The 24,533-nt window shown below is 44.2% G+C and overlaps 1 protein-coding gene across 2 annotated transcripts in view; it reads right to left on the reverse strand.

The window, feature by feature from the left end:
- MTMR12 (myotubularin related protein 12) overlaps window positions 1-24,533 on the reverse strand; it is an 83,932-nt gene that overhangs the window by 41,436 nt on the left and 17,963 nt on the right. For both annotated transcript variants that reach the window (XM_024246829.2, NM_001135516.1), the window contains 4 exon segments: window positions 6,211-6,271; window positions 3,501-3,643; window positions 1,349-1,421; window positions 334-464 (listed from right to left, as the gene is read on the reverse strand). In XM_024246829.2, the coding sequence (XP_024102597.1) occupies window positions 334-464; window positions 1,349-1,421; window positions 3,501-3,643; window positions 6,211-6,271 (408 nt within the window).

Raw genomic sequence — 24,533 nt, forward strand, 5'->3', positions numbered from 1 at the left:
GAGGTGGGAGAATAGGGATAAACTTTTAGCTGTCTCATCCTTTCTTCATGTTCCCCTACCGCCTCCTGACCTGGTTTACCACCTCCCACCATTTAGCGGCTCCAGGAATAAAAACATTATGAAGTATTAAAGGTAGCATGTGCCAAGATGATACACAGGCACGCTTTATCAAATTACTTTTCACATTCTAATCAAAGAATATGGGATTACAACCAATTTCAAGTTCACAGAGTGAAAGCCTCCCCTCAACCTTCATGCAACGTAAGCAAAAACTAGAGCTAGTGGGGAAAACCTGATGGGAAATAAAACCTAAAAACACATGCAACTAGTTACCCTTTTGACTTCCTCTTCCTTTGTGTACCTCAGACAAAACTGGAACACTCGAAGGTCTTTGCAGTGGATGATGAGCTTCTCAGGGTATTTCTTCAGTTGTCCAAAGAGAGTTTTCTTTTTCTCGTCAAACACTACAGATCAGCAATGAAATCAGGAAGGGAAATTATGTTACACAGCAATAAGTGAATGCTAAAGAAACAAAGTAGATGATCAACTTCTAGGGATACTTCCCAAGAATGAGAGGAAAGGTACTGCCTGACTTTTAAGTGACTGCCAAAGGAAGCCCAATCTCTTCCAGCAGGGGCCCTGGCTCTCTGAGAGCAGTCAGCGTGCTTCACTCCTCTGGAGTAAGCACAAGAACAGACTGGCCACTGTTGGCAGAACTGATTCCAGTGGCCCAAAGAAAACCCACTCTGAAAGCTGAGCTTATAAAAGATGAAAGGGAAATGACTAGAGACATGCTTTCGTGACAGTCAACTCCTGAGTTTACAGCTAGGACCCCTCCTAAGACCCCCTCACTGTCCCAGAATGTGGACCCACTCAGCGCCTAGTAGTCTTGAGAACATCATAAATGATCACTGAATGATTTCTGAAGATGCCCCGAATACAAAAATAGAGAAGTGGAACAGAGAGAGGCTTGGCAGGAGAGGCTTGTTTAGTCAGCAGAAAAGACATCCTAATGCAATACAATAGACCTTTTTATCAGAGCAGCCTATAAAGTAAAACCTACACAGCTAACTCTGATATCAAAAAGTCTGATCAACATCTAGCATATAATGGCGTCGTGTGAAGTATTAGAAAGAACAGGTTCCAAGTTCAAGTCCAAACTCCTCTAGCTAAGTGACCTTACATAAACCACTTTACATCTCAATTTTAGCATCTATAAAACAGATTTAAACAAGATGATATATGTGAAAAAATTTTTAAAAATTATAAATGGTCATAAAAATATTATTATCATTATCAGCTATACTCTCAAAGGTTGCCAACACCCCAGGGAAAAACAGATACTTACCTCCATAAATCTGATCAACACAGTGGAGTGTAATGTCATTTTCTCCTATAACCTTATTCTTAAATTGAGTTTCCTAGAAGATTCAAAAGGAAACAACTGTGACTCCTCTGCACACTGTTAGACATTTATAGGCAGAGTAAATCACCATTCTCTACTTGGATATTAAGAAAAATGGGGGCCCGGGTGCAGTGGCTCACGCCTGTAATCCCAGCACTTTGGGAGGCTGATGCGGGCGGATCACGAGGTCAGGAGATCGAGACCATCTTGGCTAACACGGTGAAACCCCGTCTCTACTAAAAATACAAAAAAATTAGCCAGGCGTGGTGGTGGGCGCCTGTAGTCCCAGCTACTCAGGAGGCTGAGGCAGGAGAATGGCGTGAAACCAGGAGGCAGAGCTTGCAGCGAGCTGAGATCGCACCACTGCACTCCAGCCTGGGTGACAGAGCGAGACTCTGTCTCAAAATAAATAAATAAATAAATAAAAATAAATGGGGAAATGCAGCGACATTCCTAAAAAAGGGACGATGAAGTGTGTGTGAGAAAAGCTCCTGAGATTCATTCTGAGACAGGGTTTAGTTCTGTCACTCAGGCTAGGCTGGAGTGCAGTGGGGCGATCTTGGCTCACTGCAACCTCCACCTCTCAGGCTCAAGCTAACTTTGCACCTCAGCCTCCTGAGTAGCTGGGACTACAGGCACACTCCACCACTCCTGGCTAATTTTTGCGTTTTTTTAGAGACATGATTTCCGCATGTTGCCCAGGCTGGTCTTGAACTTCTGAGCTCAAGCAATCCACCTGCCTCAGCCTCCCAAAGTGCTGAGATTACAAGTAAGAGCCACCGTGCCTGGTCCAGAACATGCCATTTCTGGGCCCCTCCTAGGCAAACCCACCATGCCACACACAATCACTTTGAGAAGTGTGGGGAAGTTATGTACAGGTTAACATTTCTCCACACAAATGTGAATAGGGGATTGACAGAGCTACCTGAAGTCAGCTTCAGGAAGAACAAGAGATTCAAGTTTCCGGTGAATGCTCTCTTTTACAGGACTATGAACCAAGCCCAAGGCCAGATGGAAGAGGCAGTACTGGTGCTGCTGTTTAAAAAACAAGGGTGATCTGGGACAGTTGGCACATTGTGGCAGGATGTGCCTTGGTTGGGTTTCCACTAACATATGGTGCTCTCCTAGTGGTACGGGCAGTTCTCTCCTTACCTGATTGCTCATTCTTCATGAATAGGAACAAATTTCACAAGGCTACTGCTACTAGGTTCAGATTAAACGTAAGGTGAGCCAGGTGAGGCGGCTCATGCCTGTAATCCCAGCACTTTGAGAGGCCAAAGCGGATGGATTTCTTTAGCTCAGAACTTTGAGACCAGCATGGGCAACATGGCAAAACCCTGCCTCTACCAAAAATAACAAAATTAGCCAGGCGTGAATGTCACATGCCTATGGTCCTAGCTACTCAGGAGGCTGAGGTGGGAGGATTATTGGAGCCACGACTGCGCCACGGCACTCCAACCTGAGTGACAGAGTGAGACTCTGCCTCAAAAACAATTAAAAATAAAAAACAAAACAAAAACAGAGTGAACCCAAATTCAAAGGCTGCATTCACCATCGGTTTCATTACTGAACTCAGTTCCTGGGTTTAAGGAAGAGCTTAGTATAGAGAAAACATGGGGAACTAGTATATTTGGAAGATGTTATTCCAGTGAGTGATATATATTGCACTGAAATACAAAAGAAAATTAAAAGTTGACAGTGTCAACACATGAGGTCAAAAGCAAGCCAGAAAGACATGAGGCACGGGTGAGAAATTTCTAAATGGTCCTGCCACTGAAAGGAGATCCTGAAGGACAGAGAGCAGGCCAGTGAAGAGAAGGACTCTGTTCTTTGTGTGTATTTATGTGGGGTGGTGGGGAGGGTGGGGATGATGGGAAGTGGAGTAACTGAGTAGCTGGGGGGAAAAAAGACAACAGAGCTACAACTGTGCTATTCCCCCCAAACTTCACCAAATGCAGTTCATACATGCAGGATTTCTGTCCTTTGTGTTTATGTGTGTTAGGGGGTAGAGTAACTGAGAAGCTGGGAACAAAAGACAACGGAACCACAACTACACTGTTGCCCGCAAACTCTGCCAAATGCAGCCCATACATACATCATTATCCAATGCAGATTCATCATCACCCAAGAAGGCAATCTTGAAGTCTGTGCAGACAAGCCTCCCATAGACCCCATGCTGACAGGAATCTTCCTGGACATACTTCAGTACTGTGCTGGCTTCACAAAGCAGCTGTTCACCTGGTGGAAACCAAAACAGGTCCTCCTTAGAGTTCTCAGGAAACATACGATTTGCAAACACTAAAGGCTTTCCAGCCCTATTTACATAAGGACAAACATATAATACAACACGGGGCTTCAGAACTTTACACTTTTCAGCATGGCAGGAGCTGCAAAAACATAGGACAGAAGATGAGGCAGAGTGGAAACCACCAATTGAGCCATTGAAATGGCTCAGATTGAAATGGCTCAGATACACCTCCGTGCAGGACATTTCTCTATCTTCTCATTGGGAATAATGGAAATTTCCAAATAGGTGCTAATGATCTGAGCTGCACTTTCACGCAGAAATCTTAGTGTTTTCATTACTTTGACCCAAGCAGATGTTCCATAGAAGCAATACCCTAAGTGAACACAGATGGGCTTGCCCCAGTCTACCCTAAAAAAACGCAGATCCCAAGCCCACTTTCCTGTGAGAAGGGGCAGCTTCTAATACCGGAAGTGCTGAGAGAGAGTGGCAGTGCCTCCCTGGCCATGGGACTTCCAGGCAGCTTCCATAGATCCAGGAGGTGCTGCAGCCTTCCACAGCATGACCACCCTTGTTCTGGCTCCACGCTGGGAGGAAAACAGAGGTCAGAGGTTTGTGGGGAAAAAACGTGTTTCCTCTTTTTCTTAGTTAAGCATATTTCCTTTCAATGCGTCACCTCTCCTCCTCCATCTGCAGCACCCAGCTGACGTGAGAAGCTGCAGCCCCTGGAGACAGAAAGTATCCCTCCTTGCAGTCAAAATGAGGAGGATTAGGGAATAGGTCAGTATTCTCTGCCGCCTGGAAGCAGAGGAGCTCACGGGGGCAGGCAAAAGAGAAGACTAAGGGGGAAATGAAAAACTAAGTATAAATGTTTTGCAACAACAACAAAAAAAACCCAAAGGATTTTTCTTCTCATGCAACAGATAACCATCTTCTCCTTGGAATCTCCCACTTGATAGCTCCTTCAAGGTCTTTAAATTTACTTTTTGGCTCAAAATTTATTTAATCTACCTTTCAATATGAAAACGAACAGTTTCAGACACTCAGAAGGGACACGTATTATGGTGGTGTTCTCTCATCTTTCAAGGGGTTAATTACCTCTGGCTGAAACACTAAGGAAATACCGGAAGATGGCTCAGTCATTAGGTCAGCCTCTCAAGAGATCACAGTTTGAAGGAAATAATGAAGACAGGGCCTCATTAGAGTTTAAAATAGTCCCAGAAAAAGTGTCTCTGCCAAGTCCATGGGGGAAGACATGTAAGCAAGGCTTCCTGTGCTTTCACCTCCCAACGTGAAATACTTTTAATGGTGAGGCTCTCCCCAAGACCAGGCCAGCCCCGTCCCATGCTCATGTACTAGAGACCAGAAATTAGCATGCACTAGCTAACACAACATTCCTGGTGAGGCCCTCTGCAAACATGGCATGCTGTGCCATAATCAGCTGGTTTATACCAAATCACAGAGTCTAGAAGCACAAAAGTTGGGAGCTAGAAATGCTCTTTGTCTAGTTTGTGAAACTAGGCTCAGAGAAGTTAACTGTGAACTCACCGCTGCACACCTACACCTAGATGAGACTGTGAAGTAATTCAGGAGGGGAGAGAATATGCATAATGCTAAGCTAAAAATAAAATTTCCGAATCTATAACACCAAGAAGAGAAAAACAAGAGGAGATAAGGTTTAAGTCATCATTATAGAAAAAAAGCCTCTGACATTTAAAAACATCAAAAAAACTTATAGAATTCTTTTACCAAATAAGGTGGATCAGTCAGAAACTTGCACAGATTTATATCCCCTCAATAAACTGGAAAAAAATAAAAAGCAGCAGAATAAAGCCTGTATTGTTTTGGGGAAATGTACCTAAAAAAACTTATTTTAAAAAAGCTATTTTGAATTAAGAAAAAGAAAGTAGAAAAAGAATTAAATACATGGATCACAGAATATCCCATATATGGAGAGGATACACCACCAAGTAGTTTCTATTCCTGAACATGGAAATGATTAAAACGTAACTTAAGCTAAAGTCACTGTCCTCTATCTCAAAAATATTCAACCAATCCAGGCTCCTTCACAATGACTGCAGGGCGAAGTGCTGGCAGCCCCAGGGCTGGTAAGCCCCAGCATCCCCAGTACATGTGCTCACATGCACAAATGGGTATTGACCAAGAGGTAAAGCCACCCACCAATGGTTGCCTTGGGAGGCCATAGCAGTTGAATTGTTTTCCTCAATTCTCTACAGACTGGGGATCAGCATACTGGAAGAGGCCATTAGAATGGCCTGAAAAAGTCCTCATTTGCTTGCGAAAGCAGTGAGAATATTCCAGGTTTATTTTCATCAGTTTGGGGGAAGAGGAAACAAGAAAAATTTTTTGCAGATGTTGTAATACTCAGACCCAGGTGTGTAGTTATTGAACTAAAAACCTTGATATGTTTGTTCAATTCATTACTGTTATATGTGAGAGGATGAAAACAAAGGAGTTTAAATATAGCAAGGCTAGGGATGATGTAATTTATCATTGGCTTTGCCTTGCATAGGAGTTACTATGCTAACATGACAGTTACCTGGCAACAAGTGAAGAGTTACTTCCTTCTCTGTTACTTCCTTTTCGTTTGTGTGAATTTCCTAAAAGAGAAGAGCAAAGGATATTTTTCTTTGTTTAAGGGTTTAAAATGAATAACATTAAGCCATGCTTTCAGAATACACACTAAAATATCACATACCTCAGGAGCTTTTCGTTTATGTTACAAGCTACTTTTTTTTTTTTTTTTTTTTGAGACGGAGTCTCACTCTGTCGCCAGGCTGGAGTGCAGTGGCACGATCTCAGCTCACTGCAACCTCTGCCTCCCAGGTTCAAGTGATTCTCCTGTCTCAGCCTCCCAAGTAGCTGGGACTACAGGCATGTGCCACCATGCCCAGCTAACTGTTTGTATTTTTAGTAGAGACGGGGTTTCACCTTGTTGGTCAGGATAGTCTTGATCTCTTGACCTTGTGATCCACCCGCGTCAGCCTCCCAAAGTGCTGGGATTACAGGCGTGAGCCACCGTGCCTGGCCCAAGCTAGATACTTTTTAAAAACAGGAACTGTTCTAACTAAAGGAAGACAGAAAATTCCAAGTTATGGATATTTAATGTATTAAACTAATTATTTAGGACTGATAACTAGTAGCTGTCCCAAGTAGAGGGGGTGAGGTGGGCACTCCTTATCTCTCCTTATCTAAGGAACAACTTGAAGTGTCACACAGCAAAGCAAGGCTGCTCCAACACAGAATCTGAAATAAAAGAGATGGCCCGGCGTGGTGGCTCACACCTGTAATTCCAGCACTTTGGGTGGCCAAGATGGGCAGATCACTTGAGTGAGGTCAGGAGTTCGAAACCAGCCTGGCCAACATGGCAAAACCCCATCTCTACTAAAAATACAAAAATTAGCCAGGCATGGTAGTGAGCGCCTGTAATCCCAGCTGCTTGGGAGGCTAGGGCAGGAGAAACACTTTAATCCGGGGCGCAGAGGTTGCAGTGAGCCGAGATTATGCCACTGCACTCTGGCCTGGGTAACAGTGGGACTCTGTCTCAAAAAAAAAAAAAAGAAAAAGAAAGAAAGAAAAGAGACAACACGCCACAGCATGATCCCCTCTCCTTCCAGTGAGGATCAAGGGTTGAAAGCAAAAGATGATGTGTTCTTGAAAGAATATGGACACATAAATAAGGCCCAAAGGTAAGAATAGGAAAACATGAATGTATCAAGTCAGTATTGATCCAGCTCATCTATAGCACACCAGGGCTCAGTAAAGAGAGCTGGAACATTCTTTGTCCATTCAAAGTTACCTAAAACCACAAGACAGTGCCAAGGGATACAGTCATTTCTAACAGAGAATCAAGGCCAGTTTCTGGGTCACTGCTTCTCAGTAAAAATATATTCAACTGCCTCTATTTGGGGCCCAAATTTATTTATTGGATATTCAAAGATAATTAATTACAAACATGAATGAATTAATAGACCAAAGCAATGATCATATATGGCTGTTAACATAACAAAGAGAGGCACCATGGGCCTCCTAATAAAGTGTACCACACCATCCAGGAAGTGTTCTTGCCAAAATATCTAACCTTAATCTCTTTGAACTTCCACGGCAATCAGCCAATGTATCAGAAACACTGGGACAGAGAAACATGTCAAATAATACAGTGGGGATATAATCAGTCAAATTCTGACTGTGAAAAATTCTACAAGACACAACCAGTTTTGTCAACAAATAAAATCAGATTTTTTTTTTTTTGGTAGAAGGCCCTGGGTGGGAAATTTTCTGAATTTGTTAATTCAGACTGAAATATGGCATTAGAAGAAACTTGGGTACAGCCTATCTTGAGGCTGAAGAAGAATGTTAGGGCTTTTCCTGAGAACCCATTTTTGAGCATGGTATAAATTGGGTGACTAAGATGCCAATAAACCAAGTCCCTCTGAGGCAGTGTGGTCAGATCATGTGGGAAGCTTGTTATCTAAACACTCTCTGGCACCATAAGCCTGCGGACTTAATAGTGCAGGGATGCAGGCTAGCTCTCTGATTTTGTAAAAAGCTCCCCAGATGATTCTGATGTACTGGTCTGGGGCTTAAGCAAGAGGAACTATTCTTGCATGTTAAAAGCTATGAGTGTTTTGGTAATTTAAAAATTCTTGGCCAGGTGCGGTGGCTCACGCCTGTAATCCCAGCACTTTGGGAGGCCGAGGTGGACGGATCACCTGAGGTCAGGAGTTCCAGACCAGCCTGACCAACATGGAGAAACCCCCGTCTCTACTAAAAATACAAAATTAGCCGGGGTGGTGGTGCATGCCTGTAATCCCAGCTCCTCGGGGGGCTGAGGCAGGAGAATCGCTTGAACCCGGGAGGCAGAGGTTGCAGTGAGCCAAGACTGTGCCTTTGCACTTCGGCCTGGGCAATAAGAGCGAAACACTGTCTCAAAAAAAAAAAAAAAAAAAAGTAAGTTATGGCTGGGCGCAGCAACTCACACCTATAATCCCAACACTTTGGGAGGCCGAGGTGGGAGGACTGCTTGAGCCCAGGAATTTGAGACGGGCTTAGGAAATAGAGTGAGACTCATCTCTACAAAACAAACAAACAAAAAAATTAAAAAATCATCCAGGTATGGTAGTACACACCTGAAGTCCCAGGTACCTGGGAGGGTGAGATGAAAAGATCACTTGAGGCCAGGAGGTCAAGGCTGCAGTGAGCCATGACTGCACCACTGCATTCCAGCCTGGGAAACAGAGCAAGACCCTGCCTCAAAAAAAAAAGTTACTAACCAAGGATCTGCAAGCCCCATTGAACTCAGAGCCTACATTCTTCGCTGCTATGTACCAATTCTAACAAACATGGTCTCCAGTTTCCCATTGCAAAAGAGAAAATCAATGTAGCATCCATTGCTTGTAAAGGAAACTCTTACTACAAAACTAATCAGAACAAATAAGAAAAATTCCGTTAGGAGAACTGTACTTCACGTTCAAGGATCTGTCACACACAGCAGCATTCCCCAACCTTTTGGAGCTAGGTGTTGGTTTCACAGAAGACAATTTTTCCACAGACCTGGCAAGGGGGAAGGGGATGATTTTGGGATGAAACTGTTCTACCTCAGGTCATTAGACATTACTTAGATTCTCATAGGGAGGGTGCAACCTGGATCTCTTGCATGTGCAGTTCACAATAGGGTTCGTGCTCCTGTAAGAATCTAATGCCGCCACTGATCTCACAGGAGGCGGAACTCAGGAGGTAATCCTTGCTGCCCCCTACTCCTACATTCACCTCCTGCAGTGCTGGCACAGACTAGTACCAGTCCGCAGTCTAGGGGTTGGGGACATACAGGACAAAAGCACATGGATGTTAAAGTCAATTACCACTCTTGAGGACTTGCTGAGAGGCAGCCTGGTGGTATTTACTTCACTGGTTCTTGAAAAGTCAATTCTTTGGACTCTTACCAAGTTCACATTCAGAGTGCACATCATCTCAAATGTGTGATGATCCTGGGGCACCTTAGGAGAGGTAGAAAAAGGGTAGGGCCCTGCCAGAAAGATCTTGAAAAGAACTGGGGTGTGGTGTGTGGGGGTACAATGAAGCTCTCATAGGTCAAAATGCTTATAAATGCTCCTATCCGCTTTAAATCAAAAACTGAAATTGTTGTTCTCAGATTAATTTTATCCAGCCAGAGGGACAAACTCTAAGAAGCAACATCTCTAAAGGTTCCAAAACAATTTCTTTCCATTGCATTTGACACCAAAGTGCTAAAAGGACATAACACAGACATTTCATTTCCTAAAAGCTGCCCTACTTTTCTAGAATGAACACTTAATACTCATTTTTTCCAGCTAAGTAGAAAATCTGTGGGAGAAAAATGAATTTGCATCTACATATTAGGTAGGTATCCATGTATATCTTAAAACAAAATTTTTTTAAGTAGAAAGTTGTATTTTTTTATACAGCATAGTACTAATAATTTAAGTTTTTGTCTTTCTCTATGTTTCTCCAATATTTTCTCTGTGCATGTACTAAAAACAGAAAGAATACCGACCTGGGGCCGCAGTCCAAATATGGCTCTGGCATCCACAGACGTGACTTTGGTCATGTCATTTAAACTGACTGTCAGTTTCAGTTTCCTCCGATATAATAAAATGGAAACAATACTACCTAGCATGAGAGCTTTAAGAGATACATACATAACTTCGGTGACACAGGTACTTGGTAATGTAATTTGTTATAGTAGCAGGATCTGCGTTTCTGCTTGATTTCCTTTCATGAGTAAACAAAGAACAGGGGAATTATTCAAGAATCTGTCGGCAGGGTGTGGTGGCTCACACCAGTAATCACAGCACTTTGGGAGGCCGAGGTGGGTCGATCACTTGAGGCCAGGAGTTTGAGAACAGCCTGGCCAACATGGTAAAACCACGTCTCTACTGAAAATACAAAAATTGGCCGGGTGTGGCAGCGTGTGCCTGTAATCCCAGCTACTCGGGAGGCTGAGGCACGAAAATAGCTTGAACCCGGGAGGTGGAGGTTGCAGTGAGCTGAGATCGTGCCACTGCACTCCAGCCTGGGCAACAGAAGGAGACTCTATCATTAAAAAAAAAAAAAAAATCTGTTACATGAGACTAGTAACTTCTACTTTTCTCCCAATCCTGTTTCCCATATTAAACTAAATTGACTCTACTCAGGAGGTCTCACAATTCTTTTTTCTGTGGATCAGGAATTCCTGAAATTAGTAACACTGAAGTTGGCCCTAAATCTGTAAGACTTTAACTACATTAGGAATATCTGAAGCCAGGGAAAAGGAAATAGCATTTTTCTATTAATACGATTTATCTTCTAGCAGCACACCATGATTTATGTCTGGTCATTATGCATCTTATCTTTTGCAATAGAAAGCACTTTGAACCCTCTGCAAGACCAAAAAAGTAGACAGATGGCTTTCTTAAGAAACTACATCTGGGCCGGGCGCGGTGGCTCACGCCTGTAATCCCAGCACTCTGGGAGGCTGGGGCGGGTGGATCACAAGGTCAGGAGTTCGAGACCAGCCTGACCAACATGCTGAAACCCCGTCTCTACTGAAAATATAAAAATTAGCCAGGCATGGTGGTGCACGCCTGTAATCCCAGCTACTCAGGAGGCTGAGGCATGAGAGTTACTTGAACCCGGGAGGTGGAGGCTGCAGTGAGCTGAGATCATACCATTGCACTCCAGCCTGGGAGACAGTGCGAGACTCCATCTCAAAAACAAAAAAAAGAGACCACATCCGAGAGGAAGGACCTGCTTGGGCATACACACACAAAAAAGCTTTCTCAGCTACTAATTTTGTTGACAGTAGATCAAGTTGCTAAAAGGTGGTAACAAATTGAGAATAGAAACCTATATAACCACTGGAGCACTGGAATTTAAGGTGCCACACTGTACTCAATCATCACAAGTATCTGGCTGGGTGCAGTGGCTCATGCCTGTAATCCCAGCACTTTGGGAGGGCGAGGCGGATGGCTCACGAGGTCAGGAGATCGAGACCATCCTGGCTAACATGGTGAAACCCCGTCTCTACTAAAAATATAAAAAATTAGCTGGTGAAACCCCGCCTCTACTAACAATACAAAAAATTAGCCAGGTATGGTGGCGGGCGCCCGTAGTCCAGCTACTCTGGAGGCTGAGGCAGGAGAATGGTGTGAGCCCGGGAGGCAGGGCTTACAGTGAGCCGAGATTGTGCCACTGCACTCCAGCCTGGGTGACAGAGCAAGACTCCATCTAAAATAAATAAATAAATAAATAAATAAATAAAATAAAAAAATAAAAAATAAAAATCATCATGAGTATCTAATCCTTTCTGGTTAACACTTCAAAAAAATTATAAATATACACTATGCAAGTCTTACAGATAATCAACTCAGGTAAAAAACAAATACCATCATCACCACTATCAACTGCTTCCCCCTTCAAACAAAAATGCATACCAATCCCAAGAAGAGAAATAACCTAGAGGACTCCAAAAAATCAGGGTATACAAATAAGAATCATAAAGAAATCCTTGCCTCAAAAATAAGTTTAATTGGAGTTTTTCTTTGAATTTGATTTTCACAAGTTGCCTGTTTGGGTGGGTAGGAAGGACGGAATGGAGAGTATTCACTGGCAATGTCTGTAGTCTCTTCATCCCTATATTTCACAATCGCTTTTTGAACTCCACAAGAAAAAGAAAGAACTGACAAATATGGAGGTAATATATTTCAATATTCTTAAGAGAAAACAGATTTACCATTCTTTGCTTGTTGATCCCAGGAGAATGAACATAGCTGAATGAAGGAGAGCAGAGGTGGATACCAACAAGGTACGAGAGCACCCGTATCTGGATGTGCTGAGTCCTACATGTGGATCTTGGAGTGGGTTCCCCTGAAATTCCCCTATGTGCATCCTACTCCTAACCATGCTGTATTCTGAATGTGTATAAGCTGTTGTTTTCATTGGCAAATTTGTTGGATGAGTGATTAAAGGCTGTCCAACCTTTACAATTGAATGAGTAAATATAATCTCTTTCTTGGTGGCATTACAAATTACTACACTGTGACCAATAGTCACTTGTGGACTGTAGACATCACAGATGTCCAATCTGTGAATGCCAAAGTCTACCGTTCCTTTTTCCAAAGTGGGTACAGGGCCAGCCCTTACTGAGGTTGAGAAGTGAATAATAACAAACATTTCTTGGGCTCTAAGTGCCAGCTACTGTCTAAAAAGCTTTATATTTATTTATTAACTCATTTAATCCTCACAGCAAACCTTTGCAATAGAGTTATTATACCCACGATTGTCTCTATTTTACAGATGAAGACACCCTGCTAATATGTGGCACAGGTGAAAGTCAAACCCTGTGTGCAGTCTGTGTTCCTGGCCCAGTCTGCGTTCTTATTCAATGCCACACTGTCATGTGGAAAGAAGGAATGAAAGGAAAAAGGAAAAACAAGGCAGAATGATCAGTGAAGTACCTGCTAGATCCACCTGAAACCAGGTCAAAGCGAGCAACACAAAGTGACCAGGGAAAGCCTCGAATGAGAGTTACAGAGAGGCCAAAGGAAGCTAAAGGGAAAACAACAACAAAAGACACCTGCAACCCAACCTAAGTGACATTGGCCAGCTGCATGGAGAAGAACCTTGAGGCTCCTCAACACCTACTGAAAGAGTTACCTCTTATGACTCACTCCACTGGGTCCTCTGAGGCATGAGTCTCTTAATTTTTCAAGCCAACTGACTCGAGAGTTCAATGGGACTCCAGGAAAGGCTCTAACCATGAATAACACTGGTATGTATGCCTGAGCAATTCTTGCTTCCTTTCAAGAGTATGTAATCTTGGCCAGGCGCGGTGGCTTATGCCTGTAATCCCAGCGCTGTTGGAGGCCAAGGTGGATGGACCGGATCGCTTGAGCTTAAGAATTCGAGACTAGCCTGGGCAACATGGCCAAACCCCATTTCCACACACAAAAAAATTTTTTTTAATTAGCCAGGCATGGTGGCATGTGCCTGTAGTCCCAGCTACTCAGAAGGCTGGGGAGGGAGAATCACCTCAGCCTGGGAGGTCAAGGCTGCAGTGAGCCATGACTGCACCACTGTGCTCCAGCCTGGGTGACAGAACAAGACCCTGTCTCAAAAAAAAAAAAAAAAAAAAAAAAAAAGAATAGAAAAGAAACAATAGCTAGGCTTAGTCACTAATATGGATGGCATCACCAAATGCTCTACTCATATTGCAATATACTGGAAAAGGGAGGATTCCTCTAAAGCTTAATGGAAAGACTATTACTTATGAAGCCTTTTCAGAGAAAGCAGTAGATAGGCCCAGCACATCCCAGGATCTAACAGCCAATTCAATCAGCATCCAGTGAGAGCTGCCTGTGTACTATCCCTGTTCTTTGGGGTGGTGGGAGCTTCTTAAACCATAAACTGGTTTTACAGAAGGGTCTAGAGTTGCCCTTAAGCCTCTGCGCCTTTAACTCTGACACTCCCTACCAACTACCTAGTTAGTAGATGTTGACAACCTTACTTCTGCAGCTGTGAAACATGAGGTAATATTCCTCACTTATTCCATTAACTATCATGTTCAATGTGCAGCAAAAAGGTAGAAAAATGTATAGTTCTTTAATACTCAAGCAGAACTGGTTCTACTGGTTAGGCTGACAGACTTTTCTTAAAAAACTAACTCTGAAAATCATGCAAATTTTCAACAAATGCATCAGTTAAAAATGGTCTATGTGCTTTGTATAGCACCACTTGCTGCTCCATTTGAATTTGAACAAAGCTTGCCATTATGGCACAAAGGAAAGGCAAAAACTGCTGGCACCAGGATCACAGCAGGTCCAGGTTTTCTAAACTAGAATATCTCAGTGGGGCTTAAATTCAATTAGAACAGAAGCATGGACCGGGCACAGTGGCTCACGCCTGTAATTTCAGCACTTTGGGAGGCTGAGGTAGGTGGATCACTTGAGGTCAGGAGTTTGAGACCAGCCTGGCCAACATGGTGAAACCCCGTCTCTACTAAAAATACAAAAATTAGCCGGGTGTGGTGGCACACGCCAGTAATCCCAGCTACTTGGGAGGCTGAGGCAGGAGAATTGCTTGAACCTGAGAGACGGAGGTTGCAGTGAGCCAAGAATGTGCCACTGCACTTCAGCCTGGGTGACAGAGCGAGATTCCATTTCAGAAAAAAAAAAAAGAGGGAACAGAAGCATGACAGCTTCAAGTGATCCTTCTGCCTTGGCCTCCCAAAGTGCTGGGATTATAGGTGTGAGCCCCCTGCCCGGCCACTGTTAATTCCTTACTTCAACATTTACTCCAGTGTTATGGCTACTTTTTATTTGTTTATTTTATTTTTTAAAAAAAGATGAAGACATGAAAAATAAGTCTTCCAGTTTCCTCAAGTTTTCCCCCGCAGATCAAAAGAAACTGGCTACATCTGTTCTGGATCCCACTGTGAGTATCAGCAATTCCCAGAACCCACAGCTGTGACTACCCCCACATTATCTAAGAACCTCGCCCATGCTGAGCCAGAAGCACTCCCATTCTGGCAATGTCTAGGCCAGACAAGAGATGAGAATTTGAGAACTGCCACCCATTCTTTAGCAAGCTTATGGCCCAAAGGAGACACACCTGCTGGAACCCATATCACACAGCTGGTCTAGCATCAAAAACGTTGCCAACCTAATCTCTTCTCAGAACTATGTTTCCGAGGAGTGGCCCAAAATCACAGGTCTCCAATGGGCCTGAGTCAATATTTAAGTTGTGTATCTGGTTACTCAGAGTTGCAAAATGACCCATCTCTAGTATATACCAATTCATTTCAACAAATAGCTCCTGAACATGTTAAGTACCAAACGCTAAGGATAAAATGATGAATAAGGCCAGACACAGTGGCTCATGTCTATAATCCCAGCACTCTGGGAGGCCCAAGGCAAGTGGCTCACTTGAGCCCAAGTTCGAGACCAGCTTGGGCAACATGACGAAGCCTTGTTTCTATAAAAAATATAAAAATTAGCAGGGCATAGTGGCATGTACCTGTAGTCCCAGCTACTCAGGAGGCTGAGGTAGGAGGATCACCTTGAACCTGAGGAGGTGGAGGCTGCAGTGAGCTGTGATTATGCTACTGCACTCCAGTGTGGGTGACAGTAAGATTCTGTCTCCAAAAAATAAATAATAAAATGATGAATAAGAATTGACTTTTATTAGCCAGGCATGGTGGCATGCACTTATCCCAGCTACTCAGGAGGCTGACATGGGAGGATTGGTTGAAAGTTGAGGCTGCAGGGAGCCGTGACTGTGCCACTGTACTCCAGCCTGGGCAACAAAGTGAGACCCTGTCTCAAAAAAAAAAGGATTGACTTTTGCCCTCATGAAATTCAGATGACAAAAAATAACTAGAATACTAAGTAATGAGTGCTGTAAGTACCAAGAAGACTACAAGATTCTGTCTCTACACATCATCTCATTTATTATTCAGAGCTTAGTTAACTACTATTATTGTTTCATTTTAGAGATGAGGAAAATGAGAGTAAGCCAGGTTAAGAGAAATGGGTCTCAAGCCTTTACCTGAAAGGCTTTATCTGACGAGGGTTGTACTCTCAACCACAATCCAACCTGCCTCCCCCGGCCGACCATGCCTCCTCTCCTGGGCACTGCTCCTCTCCTTGAGTTCACATGCTCTTTTATTTACTGAATGATCATGTCTTATGCACCTGCTCTCTTCCACGCACAGCAAACACAGGAATGAACACAACACACAGCACCTAAGTCCCCAGAGAACACAGGAGTCTGACAGCCTTGGTAGAAATGTGCTATGTTAGAGGAAATACAGGGTACAATGGGAACACTTAGAAACACTGAACTACATTCAGAAAGGGTCAAAGAAGACTGCTGCACTCAGCAAGTGTTATTTATACTGAGATGTGAAAATGAGCAGAAATTAGTTGCAGGCAGAATGGCCACGTGATGGTTAATATTGAGTGTCAACTTGATTAAAGGATGCAAAATATTGATCTTGGGTGTGGCTGTGAGGGTGTTGCCAAAGGAGATTAACATTTGAGTCAGTGGGCTGGGAAAGGCAGACCCAGCCTTAATCTGGTGGGCCAATCTAATCAGCTACCAGTGAATATAAAGCAGGCAGAAAAACATGAAAAGGTGAGACTGGCCTAGCCTCGCAGCCTACATCTTTCTCCTGTGCTGGAAGTTTCCTGGCCTCAAACATCAGACTCCAAGTTCTTCAGTTTTGAGACTTTGACTGGCTCTCCTTGCTCCTCAAGCTTGCAGACAGCCTATTGTGGGACCTTGTGATCATGTAATTTAATATTTAATAAACTCCCCTTTATATATATACACATACATACATATATCCTGTTAGTTCTGTCCATCTAGGAACCCTAATACGGATTTTGGTACCAGCAGTGGTTCTAGAGGAACAGAATATTAAGGATGGCGTTCTTTCATCTGTCGTGGGGTTTCTGGAGTTGGCTGCTTAATATGATTAGACCCAAAAATGCTAAGGCCTCTACTGATAATGGAAGTAGAGAACACTGATAGTCCTTGGCATGAACTGTTTAGAAAGTTATGCAAAACAAACGCATTTGACACTCCTGATTCATCGCTCATGAGAGGCAAGGAGTTTAGTGACTCTATACACATAATACCTTTGACCATATGTGGAGAACCAAGGAACATAATGAAGCTGGTTGATTGCTCCTAAGTTCAGTGGACAAAGTGATGAATGAAAATGACAAACTCAGGGATTCTATCTCCTGGATAGAATCTCCCTTCAGAAGCAGACACTGAGCCTCAAATCTGCTAAGACTGTCCTGAGTGAGAGTCTTATTTCTGGCAGAGAAAGAGCTGAAATTGTGGAAAAACAGATACAAGCTCTTATCATGCGAGTGGCTGCCCTGCAACGAAAGGTGCATGCACAGCCTCGCCAGGTGTCTTTTGTTAAAGTGAAGGCATTCATGGGAAAAGAATGGGACCCTGCAACTTGGAATGGGAACGTGTGGGAGGACCCTGATGAAGCTGGGGACACCAAGCTTGTAAACTCTGATGAACTTTTTTTGCCAGAAGGAACAGCTTCCCCATCCCCAGCAGTGGCAACATCCCCTCCCTGACCCATACTGCCATCAGCCTTTCCACCTTTGTCTGAGATAAACTCTGCACTGCCTGAGGCAACACTGATGGCCTCCCCTGAGGCAGCTGCCAGGCAAGATAATGTTGATTCTCCTCAGGAGACACCCCCAACACCCCTGTTTGCTTCTAGACCTATAACTAAAGTCCCAGCAGGTGAGGTGAGGTTGAGATTGTGACACATGATGAGGTGCGCTACACTTGAAAAGAACTGCTTGAGTTCTCTAATTTATATAAACAGAAATCTGGAGAATAGGCATGGGAATGGATATTAAGGGTATGGGATAATGGTAGAAGGAACATAGAGTTGGATCAGGCTAAATTTATTGATTTGAGCCCACTAAGTAGGGACTCTGCTTTTAATGTTGCAGCTCGGGGAGTTAAAAAAGGTTCTAATGGTTTATGTGCTTGGTTAGCTGAAATATGGATTAAAAGATGGCCCACTATGAGTGAGCTGGAAATGCCTGATCTCCCTTGGTTTAAGGTAGAGTAAGGGATCCAAAGGCTTAGGGAGATTGGGATGGTGGAGTGGATTAGTCACTTTAGACCTACTCATCCCAGCTGGGAGGGTCCACAAGATATATCCTTGACCAATGCTTTGCAAAACAGATTTGTGAGGGCAGCACCTGCATCTTTGAAGAGCCCTGTAATTGCTCTTCTTTGTATGTCAGATCTAACAGTGGGAACGGCAATCACTCAACTACAAAATTTAAATACAATGGGAATAACTGGATCCCTAGGTGGCAGGGGCCAAGTGGTGGTACTTAACTGTCAAAGACAAGGTGTTCGTAGTTACTGTAATGGATGGTAGAGACAAAGCAGCAATCAGAATAGTCTGACTCACGTAGAGCTCTGGCACTGGCTAATTAATCATGCTGTTCCTAGAAGTGAAACTGATAGGAAGCCTACTGCATTCCTACTTAATTTATATAAACAGAAAACTTCCAGGTTGAATGGACAAAAGACTAGTTTGAATTATAAAAACAGAGAATCACGGCCCCTCAATCAATTTCCAGACTTGAGCCAGTTTACAGACCCAGAACCCCTTGAAGGAAGGGGAGGCTGGGTCCCCTTGAGGAAGGACCCCACTACATTACCGACAATTAACGCAGTGGATCTTTCTCTCATCCTTCCCCAAGGAGACCTCTGACATTTTACCAGGGTAAGTGTGCACTGGGGAAAGGGAAATGATCAGACATTTGGACTAACGGACACTGGTTCTGAGCTGACGATGATTCCAGGGTACCCAAAGTATCACTGTGGTCCTCCAGTTAAAGTAGGGGCTTATGGAGGTCAGGTAATTAATGCAGTTTTAGCTCAGGTCTGACTTACAGTGGGTCCAGTGGGCCCCCAGACTCATCCTGTTATTTCCCCAGTGGCGGAATGCATAACTGGCATAGACATACTTAGCAACTGGCAGAACCCCCACATTGGCTCCCTGACTGGTAGGGTGAGGGCTATTATGGTGGAAAAGGCTAAACAGAAGCCGTTAGAGCTGCCTCTACCTAGAAAAATAGTAAATCGAAAACAATATCACATCCCTGGAGGGACTGCAGAGATTATGCCACCACCAAGGACTTGAAAGACGCAGGGGTGGTGATTCCCACATCCCTGTTCAACTCTCCTATTTCGCCTGTGCAGAAGAAGATGGATCTTGCAGAATGACAGTGGATTCTCGTAAGCCTAACCAATAGGTGACTCCAGTTGCAGATGCTGTACCAGATGTGGTTTCATTGCTTTAGCAAATTAACACATCTCCTGGTACCTGGTATACAGCCATTGACTTGGCAAATGCCTTTTTCTCCATTCCTGTCCATAAGGCCCACCAGAAGCAATTTGCCTTCAGCTGGCAAGACCAACAATATACCTTCACTGTCCTACCTCAGGGACATATCAACTCTCCAGCTTTGTGTCATAATCTTATTCGAAGAGACCTTGATCGCTTTTTGCTTCCACAAGGTATCACACTGGTCCATTACACTGATGACATTATCCAAGAAGTAACAAACACGATGGACTTATTGGTGAGACATTTTTGTGCCAGAGGATGGGAAATAAATCCAACTAAAATTTAGGGAACTTCTACCTCAGTAAAATTTTTAGGGGTCCAGTGGTATGCGGCCTGTTGAGACACTCCTTCTAAGATGAAGGATAAGTTGCTACATTTGGCCCCTCTTACAACCAAGAAAGAGGCACAATGCCTAGTGGGCCTATTTGGATTTTGGAGGCAACATATTCCTCGTTTGAGTGTGTTACTCCAGCCCATTTACTGAGTGACCCAAAAGGCTGAAAGTTTTGAGTGGGGTCCAGAAAAGGAGATGGCTCTGTAACAAGTCCAGGCTGCTGTGCAAGCTGCTCTGCCACTTGGGCCACAAAACCCAGCTGATCCAATCGTGCTTGAGGTGTCAGTGGCAGATAGGGATGCCATTTGGAGCCTTTGTCAGGCCCCCATAGGTGAATCACAGTGGAGGCCTCCAGGATTTTGGAGCAAGGCCCTGCCATCTTCTGCAGATAACGACTCTCCTTTTGAAAGACAGCTCTTGGCCTGTTACTGGGCTTTGGTAGAAACTGAATGTTTGACTATGGGTCAAGTTACCATGCGACCTGAACTGCCCATCATGAATTGGGCACTTTCTGACCATCTAGCCATAAAGTGGGTCGTGCACAGCAGCATTCCATCATCAAATGGAAGTAGTATACACATGATTGGACTCGAGCAGGTCCTGAAGGCACAAGTTACACGAGGAAGTGGCTCAAATGCCCATGGTCTCCACACCTGCCACCGTACCTTCTGTTCCCCAGCCTGCACCAATGACCTCATGGGGAATTCCCTATGATCAGCTGACAGGAAGAGAAAACTAGGGCCTGGTTCACAGATGGTTCTGCAAGACATGCAGGCACCACCGAAAGTGGACAGCTGTAGCACTACAGATCCTTTTAGGACATCCCTGAAGGACAGCAGTGAAGGGAAACCTTCCCAGTGGGCAAAACTTTGAGCAGTGCACCTGGTTGTGCACTTTGCATGGAAAAAGAAATGGCCAGATGTCCGATTATATACCGATTCATAGGCTGTAGCCAATGGTTTGGCTGGATGTTCAGGGACTTGGAAGAAGCATGATTGGAAAATTGGTGACAAAGAAATTTGGGGAAGAGTTATGTGGATGGTCCTCTCTGGGTGGTCAAAAACTGTGAAGATATTTGTATCTTCATGTGAGTGCTCACCAATGGGTGACCTCAGCAGAGGAGCATTTTAACAATCAAGTAGATAGGGTGACCCGTTCTGTGGACACCACTCAGCCTCTTTCCCCAGCCACCTCTGTCATCACCCAGTGGGCCCATAAACAAAATGGCCATGGTGGCAGGGATGGAGGTTACGCATGGGCTCAGCAACATGGACTTCCACTCACCAAGGCTGACCTGGCTACGGCCACTGTTGAGTGCCCAGTTTGCCAGCAGCAGTGACCAACACTGAGCCCTCGATATGGCACCATTCCTCAGGGCGATCAGCCAGCTACCTGGTGGCTGGTTGATTATATTGGACCTCTTCTATCATTGAAAGGGCAGAGGTTTGGCTTCACTGCAATACACGCTCTGGATATGGGTTTGCCTATCCTGCACACAATGCTTCTGCCAAGACTACCATCCATGGACTCATGGAATGCCTTATCCACCATCATGGTATTCCACACAGCATTGCCTCTGACCAAGGCACTCTCTTTGTGGCTAAAGAAGTGCGGCAGTGGGTTCATACTCATGGAATTCACTGGTCTTACCATGTTCCCTATCATCCTGAAGCAGCTGGATTGACAGAATGGTGTATTAGCCTTTTGAAGTCACAATTACAATGCCAGCTAGGTGACAATAATTTGCAGGGCTGGGGCAAAGTTCTCTAGAAGGCCATGTATGCTCTGAATCAGCGTTCAATATATGGTACTGTTTCTCCCATAGCCAGGATTCACGGTCCAGGAATTAAAGGGTGGAAGTGGAAGTGGCACCACTCACCATCACCCCTAGTGATCCACTAGCAAAATTTTTGCTTCCTGTTCCTGCAACATTATGTTCTGCTGGTCTAGAGGTCTTAGTTCCAGAGGGAGGAACGCTGCCACCAGGAGACACAACAATTCCATTAAACTGGAAATTAAGATTGCTACCTGGACACTTTGGGCTCCTCCTACCTTTAAGTCAATAGGCTAAGAAGGGAGTTACAGTGTTGGCCGGGGTGACTGACCCGGACTATCAAAATGAAAACAGTCTACTCTCCATAATGGAGGTAAGGAAGAGTATGCATGGAATACAGGAGATCCATTAGGGTGTCTCTTAGTATTACCATGCCCTGTGATTAAGGTCAATGGGAAACGACAACAGCACAATCCAGGCAGGACTACAAATGGTCCAGACCCCTCAGGAATAAAGGTTTGGGTCACTCCACTAGGGAAAAAACCACAACCTGCTGAGGTGTTTGCTGAAGGCAAAGGGAATACAGAATAAGTAGTAGAAGAAGGTAGTCATCAATACCAGCTACGACCACGTGACCAGCTGCAGAAACGAGAACTGTAATTGTCATGAGTATTTCCTCCTTCTTTTGTTAAAAACGTTTGTGCATATATACATTTGTTTGATTTCCTTTTCCTTTATCATATGACATAAGATTTATTGACTTCATATCAGCATTTAAGTATTGTTAACTTTATGTAATGGTATTTGGGTTGGTGATTGGTGAGTTTCCAGTTGTAAGAAGGATAGTTGTATTATGTTAGGCGTAATTATGACCTTATTATTGTCTTTATTTGAAGATTATGTATGATCTCAGGAGATGTGTATGAGTTCAAGTTGACAAGGGGTGGACTTGTGATAGTTAATACTGAGTGTCAACTTGATTGAATTGAAGGATACAAAATATTGATCCTGGGTGTGGTTGTGAGGGTGTTGCCAAAGGAAATTAACATTTGAGTCAGTGGGCTGGGAAAGGCAGACCCATTCTTAATCTGGTGGGCACAATCTAATCAGCTACCAGTGAATATAAAGCAGGCAAAAAAAACATGAAAAGGCGAGACTGCCCTATCCTCCCAGCCTACATCTTTCTCCCATGCTGGATGCTTCGTGCCCTGAAACATCGGACACCAAGTTCTTCAGTTTTGAGACTCTGACTGGCTCTCCTTGCTCCTCAGACTTGCAGACAGCCTGTTGTGGGACCTTGTGATCATGTAAGTTAATACTTAATAAACTCCAGATATATATAGGAGATATATATATATCCTATTAGTTCTATCCCTCTAGGGAATCCTAATACAGGCCAACGCTCACTTTCTCGGGCTCTTCTTGGTCAAGTCTCCTTTCTGGGCAGGGTCCTCTTACTTCCTCACAAACCCTGTGTTCCCCGGATGAGCTCTCTCACTCAAAGGTGTTTCAACAGTATAGGCTGATGATCCCCAAGTGGTACTTCACTCCGGATCTGCCTTCAGAGCTCCAGGCCTGGACACCTCAACAGCCTCCTGGCCACCTGCACCAGAATGTCCCTCATATCCTTCAAATTGACATTTCAAAATCAGCTCATCACCACCCCTTGCCAAATCTGCTCCTCTGAGCTCTGGTTCAGGACCAGCCACCCAGCTGGCCACCCCAGAAACCTGAGAGTCACTCTTACCTACTCCTTGCCTCTCATACCCTATGCTCTGCTCCATATTGCCCACGTCTATCCATCCCTGTTGTCGCTCTGACTTTGGGCCACCATCATTTCCTAGCTCGCATGGTCCCGATTGCCAGTCGCACTGCCTCCAACTGGCCCCTACTGCATCCACTGGGACCACCCAACCCACTGTCTCCACTCCTGTCCATCCAACTCACTGTCAAATCCACTGTCCACACAGTTCAGGTCCTGTGAGGCTTTCTGTGGTCAAAACTCTCTCCATCAGAACACTGAGGTGCCCCTTTGCTAGCTACCCAAACCACACTCTGTATGTGCCTCCAGAACAGCACTTTTCCTTTTTTCCTTTTTTTTTTTTTTAAAGACAGAGTCTCCCTCTGTCACCCATGCAGGAGTTCGGTGTCACAATCTCGGCTCACTGCAACTTCTGCCTCCCAGGTTCAAAAGAGTCTCATTCCTCAGCCTCCTTAGTAGCTGGGATTACTGGTGCCCACCATCACATCTGGTTAATTTTTTTTTTTTAGTAGAGACAGGGTTTCACCACGTTGGCTAGGCTGGTCTTGAACTCCTTACCTCCAGTAATCTGCCCACCTCAGCCTCCCAAAGTGCTGGGATTACAGGTGTGAGCCACCGCACCTGGCCAAGCATAGCACTTTTCACGCTGAACTGCAAGAGTCTCTTACCTTGTCTGTCTTGCCAACCAATGATACAAACTGAGGGCTGAGGCTGTACCTTTATGGATTTTTAGCCTCAACTCCTAGCATATAATTCCTGACAAGACAGTAAATTGTCAGTAAGTCTGCTGAAAGAATGGACACATGAAAACATACAAAGAGACAATAATTCTTGATCCTGATCATATTCTTCAATCCTATGCATAGCTCTTGTGAAATTAAAGAAATTGCTCTATTAAAAATTCCTACCTAAGTGTATTAGTGCCAAGTATCACCGAACTACTGTCACATTCTTCTCTTAGCTGGCTTCCAGAAATACATTCTGGTCTCACTAATAGAGTAGGGGCATAGCCAAGGTCAGACTTTTAATTTGGAGCTTTCTCACTGAGAATACAGACTAAAGACTGAATG

Source organism: Pongo abelii, chromosome 4, assembly GCF_028885655.2.
Source record: "Pongo abelii isolate AG06213 chromosome 4, NHGRI_mPonAbe1-v2.0_pri, whole genome shotgun sequence".
NCBI classification, from domain to species: domain Eukaryota; kingdom Metazoa; phylum Chordata; class Mammalia; order Primates; family Hominidae; genus Pongo; species Pongo abelii.